This window comes from Marasmius oreades, chromosome 6 (assembly GCF_018924745.1).
Source record: "Marasmius oreades isolate 03SP1 chromosome 6, whole genome shotgun sequence".
Classification (NCBI taxonomy): domain Eukaryota; kingdom Fungi; phylum Basidiomycota; class Agaricomycetes; order Agaricales; family Marasmiaceae; genus Marasmius; species Marasmius oreades.
Window position 1 is genome coordinate 510,807 of NC_057328.1, and position 18,429 is coordinate 529,235.

Below are 18,429 nucleotides of genomic sequence, written 5' to 3' on the forward strand. Positions count from 1 at the left end.
GAACTTCCGGATTGAGAATCTTCTCGCTAGTGGTATTCACAAGATCCTTGAGTTGATGGGAAAAGGGTAACGAAAGTCAATCCTACACGTTTACAGAGAATCAACACGATGTGGTTCTCTGGCCTTCCATTAGAAGTAGTCCTAGAAGCGAGCTCCTACTTATAGTGGTAAGTAAAAGTAACCCGTGCCAGGTCAAACGTCCCGAAGATAGTTGAATGACTTACAATCGACCAGGCTCCTTACGCACATTACAGCAGCCACCGTGACTTCCCTGAAAACCAAGGAAATCATAAGGAGCATTGCGGATAAAATCATAAACCGAGAGTTCAGGGGCAACTGCGAAACCGACCCAGCCCGTATGCCCATCCAGACAATTGCGGTCTCCAGGAATCATGGTCATTTGTTGAGGTTCCTCATGATAGGCGGAACTTGTCGCTGAAGTTTGTCGGAGTGGAAATTCGACCAAACCATCAAGTGATGACCAAAGCTATTATAGACAGTGATATTGGGCTCATCCACTTCATGACCGAAGGCGATCTTTCGCATGCATGATACGACCCGCACATATGGCTATCCCGGCCTGTGCAACCCTCAAGTCGCTGAGAGCAGGACTCAGAGAATAAACCACTGAATGATGTGATGCGCAATTGTGTCGGACTGAAGGACCTAGAATAGAGAGAAACAAAAAACATGGAAGAAGAGGTTGGGTCGGCGTGAGAAAGAAAATGACTGACTCATCAAGCAAGAATGATGGCAGCTGATGGTAGTAGCCTTTTACCGACAGCCCAAAGTATCTGCGTCTATTATCGATACATACAATCAGTGCAAACTACTATGCTACAAGGATGCATGAAGAAGGAAAACCAAGAAAAGTGGTAATAGTGCTGTAAATTACCCGAGAATTACTTGTCAGTCTGATTCTGAAGCAGAATCTACAACTTGTTCCTGCTCCGTAAGTTGTCGCCAGTCCTCGATTCGCTTTGTCGGGAGAGCCAGCTGGACCCTCAACTTGTCCGAGTCAAGAGCCGCATGCCGAAGTTCATCATCATCCGACGGTCTACCCATCAAAGTCGAGTCAGACTCGTAAGTTGGGGTAGCGGGTAGTGAGGAAAATATATCGAGGTTCTCCACAATTCTGAAAGGCAAATTGAGGTTCAAAACCAAGAAAACTGCGTATGGGAAGAACTCACCCCCTCATCGTATCGGAAGTGGTAGATCTTTCGGGGTATCGTTTACTGACGTTGTCCTGATAAAGATCAGTTTCGTCGACTATCTCTTCAGATATGATTTCCTGTTGAAACGACGAATTGAGGGACTGGCTTTCCGACTTGAAGAAGGTTTCACATACCTCAATCACATCTGACACGGAGCTAATTAGTCAATTCGGGCCAGCTGTATGATGTAGGGAAGAGGAAGATCACCTTCTAGGGTAACGACACCGATGGCCCCGCCGGCACGTCCTGGTGTCTTGCTTATGAGAAGTAGGTGAGATCGCCCAGTTCGACTATCGGGCGTTCAAATATTTAACGTTAGCACGCCGTACAACCCAATCCATCGAAAGAACTTACAAATAGCTAAGCGCCTGGAGGCAATTGATAGTCGGCAACGCTTCAGGTAGAATTGAAAGCGGGTAATCGGAAACCGGAAGGGATTGTGATAGATCATAGCGGAGTAGCTGTCCGCATGCTAGTCAGCCACGTCTGGGTCGGAATGCAGAAATTAGAAATACCCACCTGTTTGAGTATTAGCAAACCATCAAAAGCGGTGGGGTATCCAGGTGCATGCACAGGGAATCGCGAGTAACCAGTGGCTGATCTGAGTGTCGAAATTTTTGAATTCTCTGCAATCTCATTTTGATAAAGAACAGCTAGCTCACAGTTCGTCGAGCTTTGGTTGGTCAAGAATGGTATCGGCGGAAAGGGTAACCACATCCTGTACACGGAACGGTCAACGTTCAACCGGGTATACAGACAAGAAATTCCCTTCACCTGAATAGGAGTCATTATATCGTCAATCCTTTTGTTACCAAGCTCCAGCACTCCTGTCAAAATTGTGATCTCCTCCTCCGTCAAGGGTTCTTCTCCCGTGCAGTGAAATTGGAGCAGTGATTTGAGTTCTGCTTTCCTGTAAGTGTGTACATCTTCCACACCAACGACTTTATCCAAAAGCAGGGCAATCGGGTATGCGACCGGGTCTGTAAGCTCTGGTAAATATCTGGGGTTTGTTATTCAACGCGGTGCTTACAAATTATCCACATCAATGCTGACACTACTGGGACGCATGCAGCTCCGATAGCAAGACCGTAACGTAGACCGACCGCTTGGGGTATAATCCTGTGAACAATAGTGAGCCTGAGATGAAACATCAAGCAAAAATCCCTCGCGTACTCTCTAGATAAAGCCGAAAAATTCGCCATTACTGAATGTAATCGGAAGCGAGTAGGAGAACGTACCCGAATATAACTAACAAAACAAAAATCAGAGAGAAGACAAGGCTAGAGGAAAATGGAGTTCACAGACCGATGGCAACAGTCGAAATAACTACCGCGGTAAACCCGCCACCCATCTTAAGTCGAGTAACTGGATAAGGCTCCCGATGACAATGGACATGAAAGAGTACCCACAGCACCTTCGAGGAATACCGGAAGACTTTCATTCACAACCTAAGTATTCCAGGCTAATGAGGGGGTAGGTCGGTACGCAGTAGAAAGCAGTTTGATTACTGACGACGTTGCTGAGGAGTAAAACCTGAGGAGCATACGGTGAGTTGAGTCAGCGATGAGTGTCCTGAGAGCATATAGAATTCCTGACTCACCACCAAAACCCAATGCCGCCCTTTCTGTAACAGGCGAAGGACTGGGGTAAATGTTTGTGAATGAGGCATGCATCCGAGGAACAAGGCCCAACCTTTTCGCGCATTCTGTCGTTCACTCTCAGATGCTGACGAATCGGCCAGTACTCGAAGGTGAAGTGAATCCATTCCCATTAGTGCTAGCGTCAACCTAGATGCAAATGTCGATGACTAGGGGTTGGTAAAGAGCCTGAAGTGCACTGTAGAAATGCATACCCCGAGAAGATGCCACCCAAGAGCACCAGAGATATGCTCATCGATATTTTGAACCAAAGTTGAGGGGTGAGTTTATGAACCGTATCGAGAGGGTTCAGACAGTACAATAGATGTATTAATTTGGCTTTGAAGTGGTGGTAATGGTGGTGCTGGTTGTGTGAGGGAGTTAAATTCGACTCCATTATTGAGGCATATCCATAGACTGGGATGGTGAAGAGATAGCAGGGTAGAAAGCGTAAGCCAGATTTCATGACAGTCGTACGACGAGGTCGAGGGAAGTAAGCGTGTGCAACCAACCAGTCCTGTGTTTTATGGCGGATGGTCAGCGACTCGTACGAAATCACGCCGAAAGTCTCACCGTGGCCGTTAGGTGGTGTTGATTACTTCGTATCGAGCAGTAATTCAGTCGTCTAGAAGAAATGCGGGAGTTTGCTGGACAGATTACCGCTGGTAATTCAGATATCAGGAGCCTGAGAATCGCCAAAGGGATGGAGGAGAGACGTACCAATTGTCAAAGACAACGCACTGTCCCCAGAATGAGCGACCTTGACTGGAAACGCACACAGCGGGACGAGGTCAGGAGAGGGACCAGTTAAAATTTGGTGCCGAACACATTTGTCAACTTTGAGCGCGTGACACGAGCGGCAAATCCGGCGATCGCGGTCCAAACACCAGGAAGCGCAAGGTATACGTACTAGCACGATGTACTAAATGTACGCTCCCACTGAACCTCATTCCAGCTTCAAGGTATTCCTCTGTTTCTCAGCCTTCATCTCTCTTTTGATTAGCTTTCGACGCTCGGGGAGAATGTTGTGGTCGATGGATCAAAATTGTTGATAGCCGTAAGTCGGAGGCCGGCCATGATTAATGAAACAATTACATTTACGAGTTCGATGTGGCTCTGAGATTCAGAGAGGTGAAGGGAAGGGTGCTCGGCCTTATTCCTATCGACAGTTTGGTCACTGAGCATACAGGTACGGCGGTACCTACTACCTAGATCCCAATTTTGTCGTACAGTCTCTGGTACTGGGGCCTTCACGTCAGAACTCCGATTTTCAGAACCAAGGAATTAGAAACGCACCAGTTTCTGGTACATCAATCTTGGCCTCTGCAAACTATACTAATGTATTCCGTACCATTTCAGACCTAAACAGGCGGGAGGCTGAGGCTTGGACGATGCCACCGTTCAACTTATGATTGCAGAGCTACAAGTAGCCAAGGGCGAAACAAGGGCGAAAGCATATCCATGGAGTCTTGACTCTTGAGAGAGAGCGACACGTAAACCGAGGCCTAGATTTCCAATTGGTGTCAACGAAGGTGATGGAATGTAATTGGTCCCTGTGGATCCATGATCGTAGCGACTGGTCAGCGCTGTCACAGGAGTCACATACATAACCGTGACTTCATGATCATGACGTCGCTTTTCAGCGCTCCATCCTGCAGGAGTCCACTGACGATTATTCCTCAGTTGACGTGACGTTGACAGTATGACATCTTCGAAACAAGTCAAAAATGACCCAAATGTGGTGATTTATTTCATATTTATTTACAGAGGCTGAAAATAAATCGATAAACCCTTTTGAAGCACAATTAATTTACCATTAATCAGATAAATGATTAATATCGCTTAATTACTTTTAAATAATTAATAATTAATCGTCAACAAGGGTTTTTCTCTGCCACCGTTAATAGAGAAAAGGTAGCAGCGAAACTCATCTTGTTGTATATCCAAGTCAATGTTTTCTGGATTATCTATGGAACTGTATTGATGCTTCACAAAGAGGGAAGTTGCAGGTAATCAATACATTACGGCACGAATCGTACCAGTATGGTTCGCACAGCCACCCTCAAGTCACATGTGGAAATCAGCATGAATCATACAGCCACTCTCAAGTCTATTCCTTGTGTTTTGGGTACTTCATGTGGCATTAGGATGTAAGAATTTACTCAATAATATGTCTGGGTTCTAACCCTACCACTATCTGCACAGAGACTTATCATGGTAGCCTTATGATTCCAATTTTTTTAACCTTTCCCACGCAGGTATTACGGCATGAATTATACCAGTACAGTTCGCACAGCCACTATTGTAACTTGAACAACCACCACCATGTACGACAAATTGACGACGAATCAGGGTAAACTTCTTCAATATCTTCTTTCCTTTCTCCAGATATGCAGCGTGTTTACCAGGTTCAATTTTAAAGACAGAACAGTTAGTTATTACCCTCGTGGTCTTGCTCATAAGTACTTAGCAATGCTATGTCCATTATTGGCTACTACCTACCCTCGTGATCAGGCTTATCCTTGACTTAACCTGTGGCTCCAATCAAGGCACCTACGTCAATGCCACGTCAATGTCACATCAACTGAGGAATAATCGTCTGTACCCTCCATCCTGCAGCTTCATCTGCCACCCTCTTCAAGTTTCTTTGTACCACACCGCCAAGATAGGCTATTTCCAAGTTCTGTGCTACACATGAGAAACAGTCTGAGTGACCTTTTCTTTCCGTAGACCGTCCATTAAATTTGAATGTCAATATAGCAGTATACGCCCATTGAATGCAACTTCTGCTGGTAGACCTCAACGTTAATCGTGGTGGAAATTTTTGCAGATCCATTTGAAGGCGATTACGGTTCCACGCCGTTTGTTTTAGTATAAATGTGAAGGCTTTTGTCCCTCCGACCCATCAGTTTCCTCTCAACTCTTCTTCAAGGATCCATCCTCACTAGAAAGCTTAATCAGTAGTCGACACGAAGAATTCCTCCTCCACGCCCCCACTCCTCCTGTCCTTCCCCCTCGCTTCTGCCGTTCAAGCACAGGACGAACGTCCATCAGGATATGGGAACGCCGTAGTCCCGACGCTGCGCCGCAAGCGATACGTATGTAGCTTGAAAATTTCCTTTGATTGGTCGTTCACGGTCTCTAAATTCATGATCAGATGCCCTTGCGAGCTGAAGACACTATCCCTGTCGACTGGTCTCGCCCACCGACCATTTTGACTCCTATTGAATATCACGATGTAAAGTACGAGGTAGGCCGACAAGTCATCCTTCAAACTCAAGATTGACTATCATGAACGTAAGTCCTCGGTGGAAGCATCTCCACCCTAACTCCCCCATCATCTCTGTCCTTTAAATGTCCGAATCGGTTCCAGGTCTGCCGATCGGGCAAGGGCATTAGAGCTCACATCCAAATTCCCGAACAACCTCGAACCTTCTTAATCCAAAGCAAGCTCTATTCGCTGAGTGAAGAAAAAAGAATAGGTCTACCTACGCAAATAGGCAGAACCGTTGCAGCAGAAACGCCGAATTCGACTTGGAACGAGCAACCAGAGCATCCGCCAGTCGAACGACATTTGTTGCACTTGATCTACTCCTCGATTTGCTCGCTTTTGAAGCCCCCTCCTCCCTAAACTCTGTCTCCCAGCTCGTGCTTGCCTATTATTGAAAGTGACAAACAGATGTCGATGAGGGCATCCCTCGAAGGTGTTAACCAGATACACTACGTAGATGGTGATACCAAAATCAAGGATGAACGCGGTGTGGCGTGCCCACGGGCTTTGGGCGCAGACCGTCCATCCCAAGCATTGCTTTTACGGCGATAGCACCGGTGACCAATCGGTGACGGAAATTTTTCTTAGACCTGGGGTGACTAGATGGGGGCGGGTTGAACATAGACTGGTGATTAAATGCCACTCGGACAATCGGTCCATAAGATCAAGTAGCAATTCCTTCAGAACCAGGTGTTGATGGCCTTTCCAAGCAATATACGCGTGCTATAGTTTTGATATCTTGATTATCGCCGGGCCGGAACTTCCGCAAGAGAAAAGTAGGTATAGGAGATGGAAGCTGTCAACGATGAGAAAAAGACTGCGGAACCAACGAGGGCATTTTAAAAACCAAATGGTCGAATAACGGTGGCAGTTGTAGTGAATGGCTCAGTATAGTCGTTTGAATGAAGGCTGTTGTTCGAACGGGCTGATGATCGCGCTTTGAGGAATGGGTGATGGGCCTGGGAATCGCAAGATCGTGGACGTTGAGAAGCTATCCTGCGGTCCGAGTACAGAATTACTCCAGTCACTCACCACGCCGAATCCCGCAAAAAGGTAAAACAGCACGTTGGTTTCCAACTATGCCGGCGTGCGGGAATTTCTTCGAATACCCTATACTATGGCTGTCCGTATACATACACAGGGCATTCATGCATAGTTAGATATTCCCGGCCACTTGAAAGTCAGGTATCAGCTGGACGTTGACACTGCATAAAGCATTCCCTATAGAAATCAGTCAGAGTCACCTTCAGAATAATCGTAATATATGTTGGTTCTGACAGGATTGGACAGCTTGTGTGGTGGCATCCCGTTGGGCCCGTCGATGCATAGCTACTGTAACCGTGTTCGCCGTCATCTGAATGTTCCAAATGAACCCTATACCGATACTAGCCGCCGTGCTAGGCTGGAGATATCCGATAAGTTAAGAGTACTTTTGACAAGAGGACTGAGTGATGTAGGGAGCGATTATACCGCCCCGGGAATGCTACGAGAGCACGGCCTATATTCGGCCCAGGTGAGGAAAAGCAAAAAAAAAAAAGAACAAAAGAAACGTACCTACTACCTCAACTTGGTAAATCTCCCTTTTTCAACTAGTCATGACAAATAGCAAAGTCATCTCAGCTCCTGATCTGAAGATTAGTTCCTCTGGTGATAAAATTATATGCGAGTTCGATATAATCACGTCGGGAAACTACGGGTTTGAGCTTTTCGGAAGGTGGTGGCTTGACTTGAAATTTCCAAGATTTTGCAGTCGTCTTTCTGATTCATCCCGTACCCACGGGTATTTTTATGACAGTCTGGGAGTTCCTCAAGATGGACAGGGAATATGTCAGTTACACTTGTGGATCTGAGGCAGCAACGCAAGTCCTTAGTCGTTGGACGTCGGACGAGTAAAAGTGATGACGCGCACACCGGACCGGGCCTTCTTCGTGTCGAGCACGTGACACGTGTATGAATCTGTTCTGGTTCTATTCCTTTCAGTTATCGAAGAGCTGGTTCCTCAGATTCTCAATCATCAGTAGTCTTTCTCTGTATAATGGCGACCTGAGACGAAATATCAATGTCAGCACTTTCGCTATGGCTAGTTCCCACCCCGGAGCGCGATTCTGTGCTATTATTAAAGATAGACCAGTTGGTATTGTAACTTTCGGACTTTCCAGCAAGAATTGTAAGTCAAAAACTAAATAAAGTATCTGTCACGGTTAAAATCTACACGGCTAATAGTAGGTACGCGAACTCCGCCGAGAATTCCAGAATCTTTGCAGAATCTCGGGGTTTGCATCTACGGCTTGTGTTATGTGTACAGCCGACAATGGCTCAGTATCTCGTGTGGTCCTTTAAGTGTCCTGAGCGTGGTCAGAGGGTGTGATAAGACTAGGATATTGAAAAGCTGTAGAGGTGTTGCAGTTGCTTGGTACAGGAAAGCCTGATAGCGGGATGTCGGAGTTGAAGTGGGTCAGCAGGCAGTGTCTCTTCGTGCCCCCATAAACCGAACTCGGGGTAGAACGAGTTCTCAGCATGAACTATCAGCCACAGTATTTACAATTCTTCGACAGATGGCCCTTGGTTGTTGTGTCACCCGCAGATACCGGATTGGAGCACGTTGAGGGGGAGGTGCTTTTCCATTAAAACATACAAAAAGTCCAAGCAATTATATTGTAATTACTTGATATAGACACTACAATTGTGACTTACATATGCCCACTGCAAGCAAGGTAAGGTAGCGATCGCGGAGTAACAGTATAGATTAAGACCCGCGGAATAATATGTATTAGTATCCTAGAAGGGAGTCGCGTCGGTTCTACCAACGAAAACACATAAATGATACTCCAAACCGAATTTTTGAGTGAACCCGGGTTATGATTCACCGTGAAGTTAATTCTAAAAGTCCCACAGCGTTCCCTGTAAAAATGATCCTTCAGCTTCCAGATTTCCGAGGGTGAACAAGGAAACTCACAAATGCTGGTATGTTTGCTTGCTTACACCCCTCCATCATCTCTTTATTTCCTGTCCAATTCGAAGTGATGAACACGATTTCCGCATCCCACGCCTTATACGTCTCCTTGATTAGCTTCATCGTATCAGGTCGCCCACCTTTTCGAGAAGCCCGACATTAGTATTGGCGCAGACTATGGATAGTCCGAAAACTCACCTCTCTGTTTAGAGTCCCAAAGGATCACGCGTCCTTGCAAATTCTCGCGTATAAGGCCCGAGATCGTTGGTCCAAACGTCTTCTCTTGATCTGACCCTATCCAAATCAGAAACCTGGAGTAACAACAAAAAAGATCCTTAAGCTCGATTGAACTAAAGGGGAGTTCGCGGAAATAAAACCACCCACCAATTAGGGCTCTTCATTGAGAACGAAGAAAGAATCATCAGTCAAATCAAACCAGTAAATCCCGCTCGATCGCGGAAAGGGGGAGTTCGCTTCCTCACCTGTAGACACGTAGACAACGCTGCACCAAGTCCCGTCCCTGTACAAACACGAATACCTCGCTTGTATATGGCAGATGTGTTTGATACGCCGGCGAACTAAACAATCGAAACAATCATTGTTAACGATGAAAGGGAGGAGTGGCGGAGGGGGGGTGGGGCTGACGCGGAACGCGCACCTTCATCTGACGCGTCCATATGTGTGTCGGGGGATTGCTGACCAGTCCTTTCGTGAAATCACCTTGAACTCCACAGATCAAGTAATGCTTCCCGGATTTAATACCCTCACTGTCATGAGTAGAATAGGTTAGCCCTGAACCAGGGAATGAACGGAGGAGCTCACGAGATGATTCCGAAAGCATGGTATTCCAAGACGCTACTCCGCGAGATTCGGGCAAGAAGACCTTGTTGCATTCCACGCTAAACAACGACGCTTATTGTCACGGGCTGTATATTGAGGAGAGATAAAGACATACCTCGAATTTGAGTATGACCACCTTTGGGGACGGCTTGGGGGGGAAAGGTCAATTCCACCGGATCGAGAGAACTCGAACACAATTAACTCACGATTTCAACTTCGACTGGGACTTTCCGGACCGTAAACCAAGGGATGGCAATGCTAAGGTGGGGAGGGGGGGATTCAGAGACTTGGCGCGGGGGGAAAGTTCAGTCCCACTTACAAAACAGTCATCCCAAGGACAAACCAAAAGTCCTGTTGCGCAACCACCCTCACGCCATCAGTCTTCCATGAATGTGTGTCCAGATCGTAAAGGTCCCCAAGGACAACGAACACCCAGGCTATTTGTTGGACGTGAGGACGCATGTTCGTCGAGGAACCCACTACGGTGTTGCTTACTGAAGATTACTCCAACCCTGTAAATTTAAGCGTGGTTATCATCATTGGCCATCCAGGCGAGAATAAAAATAACCATACCATCCAGAGAACCGATGATGACGCTCGAAAACACTAAAGAGGGGTTTGTTAGTTTGATAAAAACAGGGTCGACGGCGGCGACTCAACTTGTGATGTGTGTTCCGGACCCAAGGCAGTCCCGATACAATAGCAACGACAACCGCGAGAGTCGTAAGTATACTCATTGCCAACACAGCGCTGTGATTGTTCTTGTGATCAGAGAAGATGAGGACAAGCTTGAAGATGAGCCACATGAAGCCAGAGATCGCACAGCCGGAGTGTATCCCGCCCAGATGTTGGAGGACGGAGGTGCATCCTAGTCGGAACCAAAGGGGAGGCCACTGATGTGTAAGAGGAAAAGGACTGGGGAGTGAGTCGTCGAAGGACAGGAAGCAAAAACCCCGCGCACCTTTGCAAAGAAGGTGTTGACGAAAAGATACAGGAACCGCCCGAATAGCTCGTTACGGACTAGGACGGCGGCGAAGAGGTTCCCCAGTACGAGAGCGCCGGTGTACTGGCGCGCGTAGTGCCATGTTCCGATAGCAGCAAGGACGAGACCGACAATGTTAAGCGATACAACGAAGGTGAAGAACTTGCTGGATTGTGAGGAAAGGAGTGAGTGAACTGTTGAAATAGTTTCTTGGGAGTACTCACCGGTATGTATTATACCAAAGGCTGAATTGGATCCAGCGGCTGGCCTTTCGCTTCGATTGGGACGGTTTAGGTGCAGACTGTTTGATGGCAAGCTCCTTCAAGTTGGTCTTCTCGTGCTCCGACTTGATGATAACGGGCCCACTGCCAGGCGTGATGGACACAGATAGTCTGGTGAGTTGAACAGGAGCGTGTTCCGAGGGGGTATTCACACCCTTCTCGGCGTTGTCAACTTCAGCGGAAGAAGGTTGCATTAGAGAGAATGGCCTCGGTTACTTCAACCGGGAATGGAAGGGAAGCTGAGATTCTAGTATCAGAAGAAGTGTGGCTTAAATATTGGAAGCGGTACCTGGTAGACATCGAGATTCGACAGATCGGGTATCCGGAGGTCGTGGCGTGATTACGCGGTTTTGAAGACCGTATCTCAAAAGGACCAGGTTCAATTGAGGTTCAATAACTTTGTTACCATCCTCGGAAAGCGACAAGAAAGCAACTATAAATAAAAGTTGTTTGGAGTCAATGTTAATGACGTAGAAACCGCGTATAATGAAGAGCCCTCATCATTCAGTGCGAATGGGATTACCTAGAGAGTTGAAGTATTGTTATTCAACGCTGTTCATGCAAACTAACTTGATAGCGTTCACGAAGTCTTGCTCAAAAGTGAGGGTCCGGACTAAAAACGGACCGTAGCTCTGCCTATTTGCGTTTGACGAGCGATTAACGAGTTGTTGGAGTTGGAAAGGACAGCAGATGTCCGCTGTCGAAAAGAGACGAGGGATGGCATTGGCAAGGGGATGGCGGTTGATAGCAGTGACGATCCCGTTTTGATTCTCGTAAATTAAATCGCTGATCTCGATCAGCGGTCCGGCGTACCAGTAATCCCGCCAGGGCGGCAGGGCCTGATCCGAAATCACTTCCGAAACTTCTTGGCTAAGCATGCCGGGAACGGGTTATTGTCAACAACCAGTCACGGCATCCTTCGGCCTGCCGGCTATATGTACCCGACGGCCTTTGACACAGTTGGCTCCGATGTAAAACTTCGACTTATCAAGATCAAGAGTGAAGTAAGATAGGCACAGTATGTCATGTCTTGATTATTTAGCCTCTGAATCCATACCATTTCCCGATAAATTCCCACTCTAGTAAGGATCCAGTCGGTTGCTGTAGCCCCGTGCTGCGCAAAAAAAAAAAATTGGGAGCGGGAACGTCCGTGTAAGGGCTATGCCGCGATGCCGGATTTTCTTTTGATGGATTGATGGGCGATCTCTGGCGATCTGTCGTTGAATCCGCTGTCCTCGATGTCCATGGTGGCTGGGCGCTCGCGCCCAGCTATCACTGGGTTCCTGATAAGCAACTCGCGTTCTTTCGCTGGTATATGGCGAGGTGAAGACGGAATCGGGATGGCCTTAAGCCAGGCACATTCAATTAATGTGCGAGCATCGAGTCACTGACAGGTTTGAGTAGTAATCTGCGCAGTAATTTGCGCGGTGATTCATCTATTCCAGATTCTTCCGAGTCATCCTGCACACGCCCCCGGGCGCGATTGGATTGAGCGTATAGCTCCTCAAACAATGAACACTTAACTCCTTGTCGTGGCTGACGGCGGACAGTTTTAGCAATCTACGCCGCCTTGCAGATTCTCCACCCAAATCGTATCATGGCACCGGTTTGTGGCGACATTGTGTAAAAAGGAGGACTGAAAGATATGGTTCCGAGGATGAATCCCGTAGGTCCCTCTTGTATTAGAACGGTCCCTGACGCTTGTTTTTTTTTTACTCACTTGAGGAGGGCATTTCTCTCTGCCGCACTGCCGTAGAACGCGCACAATGTTATTTTTATAGTCAGGCAGCGGTACATCTTTGCAGTAAGATGTGGGTCAAGGTACGATAAGCTCCCGCAGGTGATACAGCTTTAAAGCCTTACCTTCTGTTTATGGCAATGATACCACCTTCTTGGGTAATAATGCATGGAACGCAAAATCAGAAAGTTGGACAAACTTTCTTGGCATATATCGGCATGGCATTGCTCAGTGATCCACCTTGCGAGATACATTTGATTTTGACGCGTTTCCCGTGTGTTTCAGTCCAGACTTCAAAGTTCCTGGTCTCATTAATTCGAAAGAGGAATAGCCTGACCGCGACTCCGAAGATACTGGAACGTTCGATGATGAAGATGTTAACGCTCCAGGTACATGCTATCGAGTCAGAAGTAGTCGAACGATGGATAACAACAAACCTACCAGATGAGAGCCGACATCGGGGAACAGCTTGGAATAGCATGATGTAACTCGCGTGTGTCCATACCTTCTTTTACCCGACCCGACAAGACAGAGAAAAGTGATTCCAAGGACGAGTGTGTAACAAAACCCTGTACATTGTCTATGAAAGCCAAACGGGATCGCTGATCATACAATACCACTTACGACACACTGCGAGCCTAGAGCACACTCGTCATCCAGCACTTTTTCGGAACTTCACACCGTCCCTCCCTTAACAACGTTCATCAGCACCCATTGTTTGTATAGCTAGAGGACAGCCCGCCACGCCGCAAACTCTCGTGAACGCGAACCCGCTGCCCTTTTTCTTAGCCTTGACCAAATGTCTCTTCGTTTGTGTAGTATCGTAAGTGATTTGGAATGTCAGGGCCTTGAAATGCACATGAATCTATGGTACTTAAACGCGTCAAAAAATCAAGTGAATTTTTTGTGCGGATTTTTTCCCCGCAGAGTCAAAACAGTGTCACGCAGTTGGAGACATTCGTCGCAAAGTCAGTTTTGTGAGATTTTGTGCGGATTTTTTCCCCGCAGAGTCAAAATGGTGTCGCACAGTTGGGGACGTTCGTCGCAAAGTCGGCTTTGTGAGATCCGCACAATCACAATTTCCGATTTCAATCGCACAATCGAAAAAAATCTCACCGCACAGTCCGGATTGTGCGTTTTCTCCGCAAAGTTGCGATTATTTTCGTCACACATTGAAATTCATATTTTGACGGTCCGGCTATTATTACCCGGTCAAGCCGGTCAGCTTTTCTGCTTCGGCACTCTCTTCGGCAGTCACGAGTAGCAGTGACGTACCCAGAACAACGTGTCCGGCAGACCGACGATCGGCGAGCGGCAGACCACTACGTGCTGTAAATAGCTGACAACAACACTGGTCCTAACACATTTCTTCATCCCCTTCATTGTATTGTACATTGTACTGATTATCTTTGGTTATCTTCTTTGTTTACCAGTTGTTTATTTGTTTAACTACAGCTTTAGTTTATTTGGTTACCTTGGGTTACATTCTTTTAGTAGATTGTCGCTCGTTCTCATACTTTAGTCTATCTTGAAATACCAGTGGTCATCTCAGTTCTCTCAAGTAGTTCTTTCTTTCTTGTGTGTGGTCAGCATTTCATGATGCTGCCCCCACAGTAGTGATAAAGATCAAGGATAGTAAGATATAATGGCCATGAAGTTTAATATGAGCTTTTCACACATTCCAACTTTGGAATAAGACTAGATGAAGGATAAGCACATTGTTTCACTGGGGTCTTCACCCAGCTTAACCTCCCTATAATCAACCCCCCTTCTGAGTCCTTACTTATTTCTGCCTTAATTTTATCAGTACCAGTCCCTTTTACATATACCCCAGTCACAATCTTCCTCAAGCCTGTCACACTGCATTGAGGAACACTTGTTAATATTTGGCTGATTTATGTCAGGAGATAGTAGAATAATCAGTAAGTACTCAAATTATTGCTATTCATTAGAAGACATTAACTGACAGCACCCAGAAATTACAAGACTATACCTGAGGCAAGATTAATTTTTGAAGCAATCAGTCACAGGGAGATATGTGAGTGTGGAGGAAAATTGCTACTAAATATTCTAACTATGGTATTCTGTAGAAGGTAACTGTTTCTCTCTCCCTCTTCTCTTTCTTTCTTGTTTCTTTCAAAGGGTGTATCTATAAGTATGTAAGGCTAAGTAAGAATACAGCAATTGTCAGTATGTAGCTTGAAAATACCATTATCGTGTACCCCAAAGAGAATTTTACCTGTACTTGAATATCCTCTCTCTCGGAAACTCAGGTGAGTGTTATGTCATCACAGAAAACTTGACCGGGTAATAATAGCCGGCAAATAGCCGGATCGTCAAAACCTGAATTTCAATGTGCGACGAAAATAATCGCAACTTTGCGGAGAAAACGCACAATCCGGACTGTGCGGTGAGATATTTTTCGATTGTGCGATTGAAATCGGAAATTGTGATTGTGCGGATCTCACAAAGTTGACTTTGTGACGAATATCCCCAACTGCGCGATACCATTTTGACTCTGCGGGGAAAAAATCCGCACAAAAAATTCACTTGATTTTTTGACGCGTTTAAGTACCATATGAATCTGTCCTGATTAACAAACCTTAAAGAACAAAATGAAATCCGACCTTCATCGCCTTCCAAACGTCCGAGTCGGAGGTGTTCCTTGGGATGTCCTCTCCAATCGGCCACAATATACTGCCTTCAAACGATGTGTAGACTGCCGCGACACGTCCCGTTTTCTACAAATTTAGAGACACTGAATCCTCGGTTCCCGCGATGTTCATTACTTGAACGCAGCGTCCTTTATCTTTGTTCGTTTACGAACGAACGAAGTTGACTAGAGACTAGCTAGAAAAAATGGCACCGATAAGTCATAAGCATGCTGAAGCTTTTGCCAGGATTAAGTGTGATCTCCTCGGGAGGGTGGGGATGTTTCTCAAGTTTTTGAGTATTTTTGAGAGAGTAGATCATCTGGAGCGGCTCGTATACTGCACGAACGTGAGTCTAGGCATTGTTGGAGGCGCGGGTTGTCAAGGGCAGGGACGGGTTTACGGCTTCAAGTAAGGTTCTTTGGCGTGCCGTCTTCCAGCCAAGTAACGGGCGATGAGGAGTCGATGGAAGAATGGGAACAGACATGAAAGTCAGCGAGAATCGCGATGTGCTATCGGTGCGGAAGCAAAGATCAGTGGTTTGACAAACGAGATAGCCGTAATTAACGCACCTTCTGTGTGCGCGGCGCCACGCACACTTGTTCAAGAAGAGCAGATTCTTTATCTGAAGTTCATATCCCACAAGCCGAGAGCAGATACATTCAATCTTTGCTCTAGACTCATCACCACCGATTCATGGTAAATCGAGCTCGGGCTCGAACGCGTTCAAAACCTTTCATCACTCTAAAAGTCGTTCAAAGTTGAAGAATGGGTGTCTACTATCCAGAGATTTATCTTTAGCATGTAATGGAACAGGATGGGAACGTACCGAATTCTTCTGTCATGTAGTAATTGCGGGTCAATAGTCTCTTCTTCACCCATTAATGACCAAGGCCAAGATAAATGCGAAGAAAAAGATGGAGGTGGGTGGATGATGGTATGAGTATCAATTAGAGTCATCGTGGTTTCAATCGGTGGGTGTCAAGCCTCGAGTTCGGAGCCCTGCGCCTGTACATGTAGATTCGTGAAGAAGAATACACGGGCACAACACCGGGCAGTTCTGATATCAAACGAAGATAAGATTAAGATAAGATAAGAGTGTCCATCACGAGATGTAATTCGCCCGAATTCGCTACAGTCCTGACTCTCCCTCGTCCTCCCTCACCATAAAATCTTAATGAACATCAACCCCATTTACCCAGAACAACTTCCCATCCCAATGACCAACCTGTTTGCCACGCTCTATTCTCGTGGAACAACCACTTGCCATTGCTCTGTCTAGTTCGTATTTCGAATTCCAAGCCTGGACGAAAGGAAATGTGAATGTGACAACCTGGACACTACAACGCCATCTTTCTGTCATGGTAAAGTGAATCAATATGTTCATTTATCCCTTTATTCATCTCTTATTGTTCATAGACCCATCTATAAAAGTTTCAGGGTCTGGTCGTTTCTCGTATTACCCGCTTAAGAATGGTTGGTATGAGCAAAATGTTCGTTATTGCTGCGGTCTGCGAACGGCTTGTATTTGTAAGGGGGTATGGGGAGTCAATGCAGGGTTTTGCAAAGTTGAAGAACTAGAACTCCATGCTGATGAAGGCAGAGGTGGCCGCCCTCGTACGTTCCATTTCTGATTGAACCTTAACGACTTTTATTCACTAATGCATCCTAGAAGCGTTATTAAGTCTGTAGAGGTGGTTTATCGAGCAACCTTTGGTTTCGAATCAACTTTTCCCATTCCATCTTCACAGCCGCCACAGCCAATTATGAACACGAGGGCCAGCAAACTTCCTACACTGCTGTGCTTACGTCTACGTCCGGTGGAATCCAGGAGAGATATAGAGGCTGGAAAAAGGGGCACTGGATGAGCTCCTCTTCTGGGTAAGAGCGGCCAGGAAAGTCGAGGGACACTCAACCTGCTCTTGGCTCCGCCGTAGTTATATGACCTCCGAGGACTCCGCCCAGAGGAAAAGGTGCAGCATCACAATCAGCCCGGGAACAAGAACAAGCATGTACCAAAATGCCGAACGTTGGAAAGCTTGTCAAACGTTGTCAGCGCAACCTCCGATGTCATCGTCCACAGTCACAGCTTTCAACAACGAAGTCATTGTACGACTACCTATCCGAGCTGTCGCATATAGCGTAGCGCGTTCTTTCCTCGGCTTTCTTGAACCTGAATGGATAGCTGTTCCAGAGGAGAGATGTATTCGACGTTGGGCGTTGCTACAAGTGTGTTTTCTTAGCGCTTCATCCAATATGCAGCTAAGGTTACATACAGCATCAATTACCCCCCCGATATCCAAACATCATCAAACCTTGTGGTATCGTCGCTGCTATGAAGCGCGGCGAGCTCGCACTTGGGGATCTTTTCAAGACTCTGTCATAGGGATTCGGATGGTTATCTCGTTTCGCGAAATGTTGTAGAACAGGCTACAGGGATCCACGAATTGGTTTTCAAGTCCGTATATGGTTCGTGATACTGATACGACTATAGTTGGTTTACCGGCTGTGGTGTGTCTTGTTCTACCCTTCTTTGTTGTTTCCAAACTGATCTCTTCTTTGCTACCGAACCATCAGCAAAATTTCAAGACTCCTTATATCTGCCGCGAACTGACGTTAGGACTACTCTGCAACTGAACGAATTCACGTATGACAACGTCCTGGACGAGGAGGATAACCTCGTCAGCCTCGCCAGCGCAATATTGGGAGGCAGGCTATTCTGCATCTCAACGATGTCCCATCCATATTCCCGCTGTCTATCTCCAATCCTCTCACCTCCTTCCGGCGTTAAACGCCTACCTGCCACTCTCCATCCTTCTTGTCCCTCCCTCATTACTGTCCACCACTACATCGAGCTGAATT

General features: G+C 46.5%; 3 protein-coding genes across 3 annotated transcripts; 1 reads left to right on the forward strand and 2 right to left on the reverse strand.

Annotated features, from left to right (window-relative positions):
* Window positions 1-909: 909 nt before the first annotated feature.
* On the reverse strand, window positions 910-2,565 carry E1B28_009591 (uncharacterized protein; the record flags this gene model as incomplete). Its single annotated transcript, XM_043154492.1, has 12 exons — window positions 910-1,135; window positions 1,191-1,291; window positions 1,349-1,359; window positions 1,422-1,504; window positions 1,569-1,675; window positions 1,734-1,815; window positions 1,877-1,932; window positions 1,989-2,194; window positions 2,245-2,333; window positions 2,388-2,390; window positions 2,453-2,462; window positions 2,520-2,565. 12 exons carry the CDS (start codon window positions 2,563-2,565, stop codon window positions 910-912), a joined length of 1,020 nt encoding a protein of 339 aa, XP_043006947.1.
* Window positions 2,566-9,002: 6,437 nt separating this feature from the next.
* E1B28_009592 (uncharacterized protein) lies at window positions 9,003-11,922 on the reverse strand (the record flags this gene model as incomplete). The annotated part of the gene is made up of 16 exons (XM_043154493.1): window positions 11,702-11,922; window positions 11,122-11,611; window positions 10,877-11,063; window positions 10,576-10,808; window positions 10,489-10,521; window positions 10,411-10,427; window positions 10,235-10,352; window positions 10,122-10,173; window positions 10,031-10,063; window positions 9,898-9,974; window positions 9,734-9,842; window positions 9,558-9,653; window positions 9,460-9,470; window positions 9,274-9,386; window positions 9,079-9,215; window positions 9,003-9,023 (listed from the first exon to the last, which is right to left on the reverse strand). The coding sequence occupies exons 2-16, from the start codon at window positions 11,370-11,372 to the stop codon at window positions 9,003-9,005; spliced, it is 1,488 nt and encodes a 495-aa protein (XP_043006948.1). The 5' UTR covers window positions 11,373-11,611; window positions 11,702-11,922.
* Window positions 11,923-17,508: 5,586 nt separating this feature from the next.
* On the forward strand, window positions 17,509-17,953 carry E1B28_009593 (uncharacterized protein; the record flags this gene model as incomplete). The annotated part of the gene is made up of 2 exons (XM_043154494.1): window positions 17,509-17,796; window positions 17,846-17,953. 2 exons carry the CDS (start codon window positions 17,509-17,511, stop codon window positions 17,951-17,953), a joined length of 396 nt encoding a protein of 131 aa, XP_043006949.1.
* Between the last annotated feature and the right edge of the window lie 476 nt (window positions 17,954-18,429).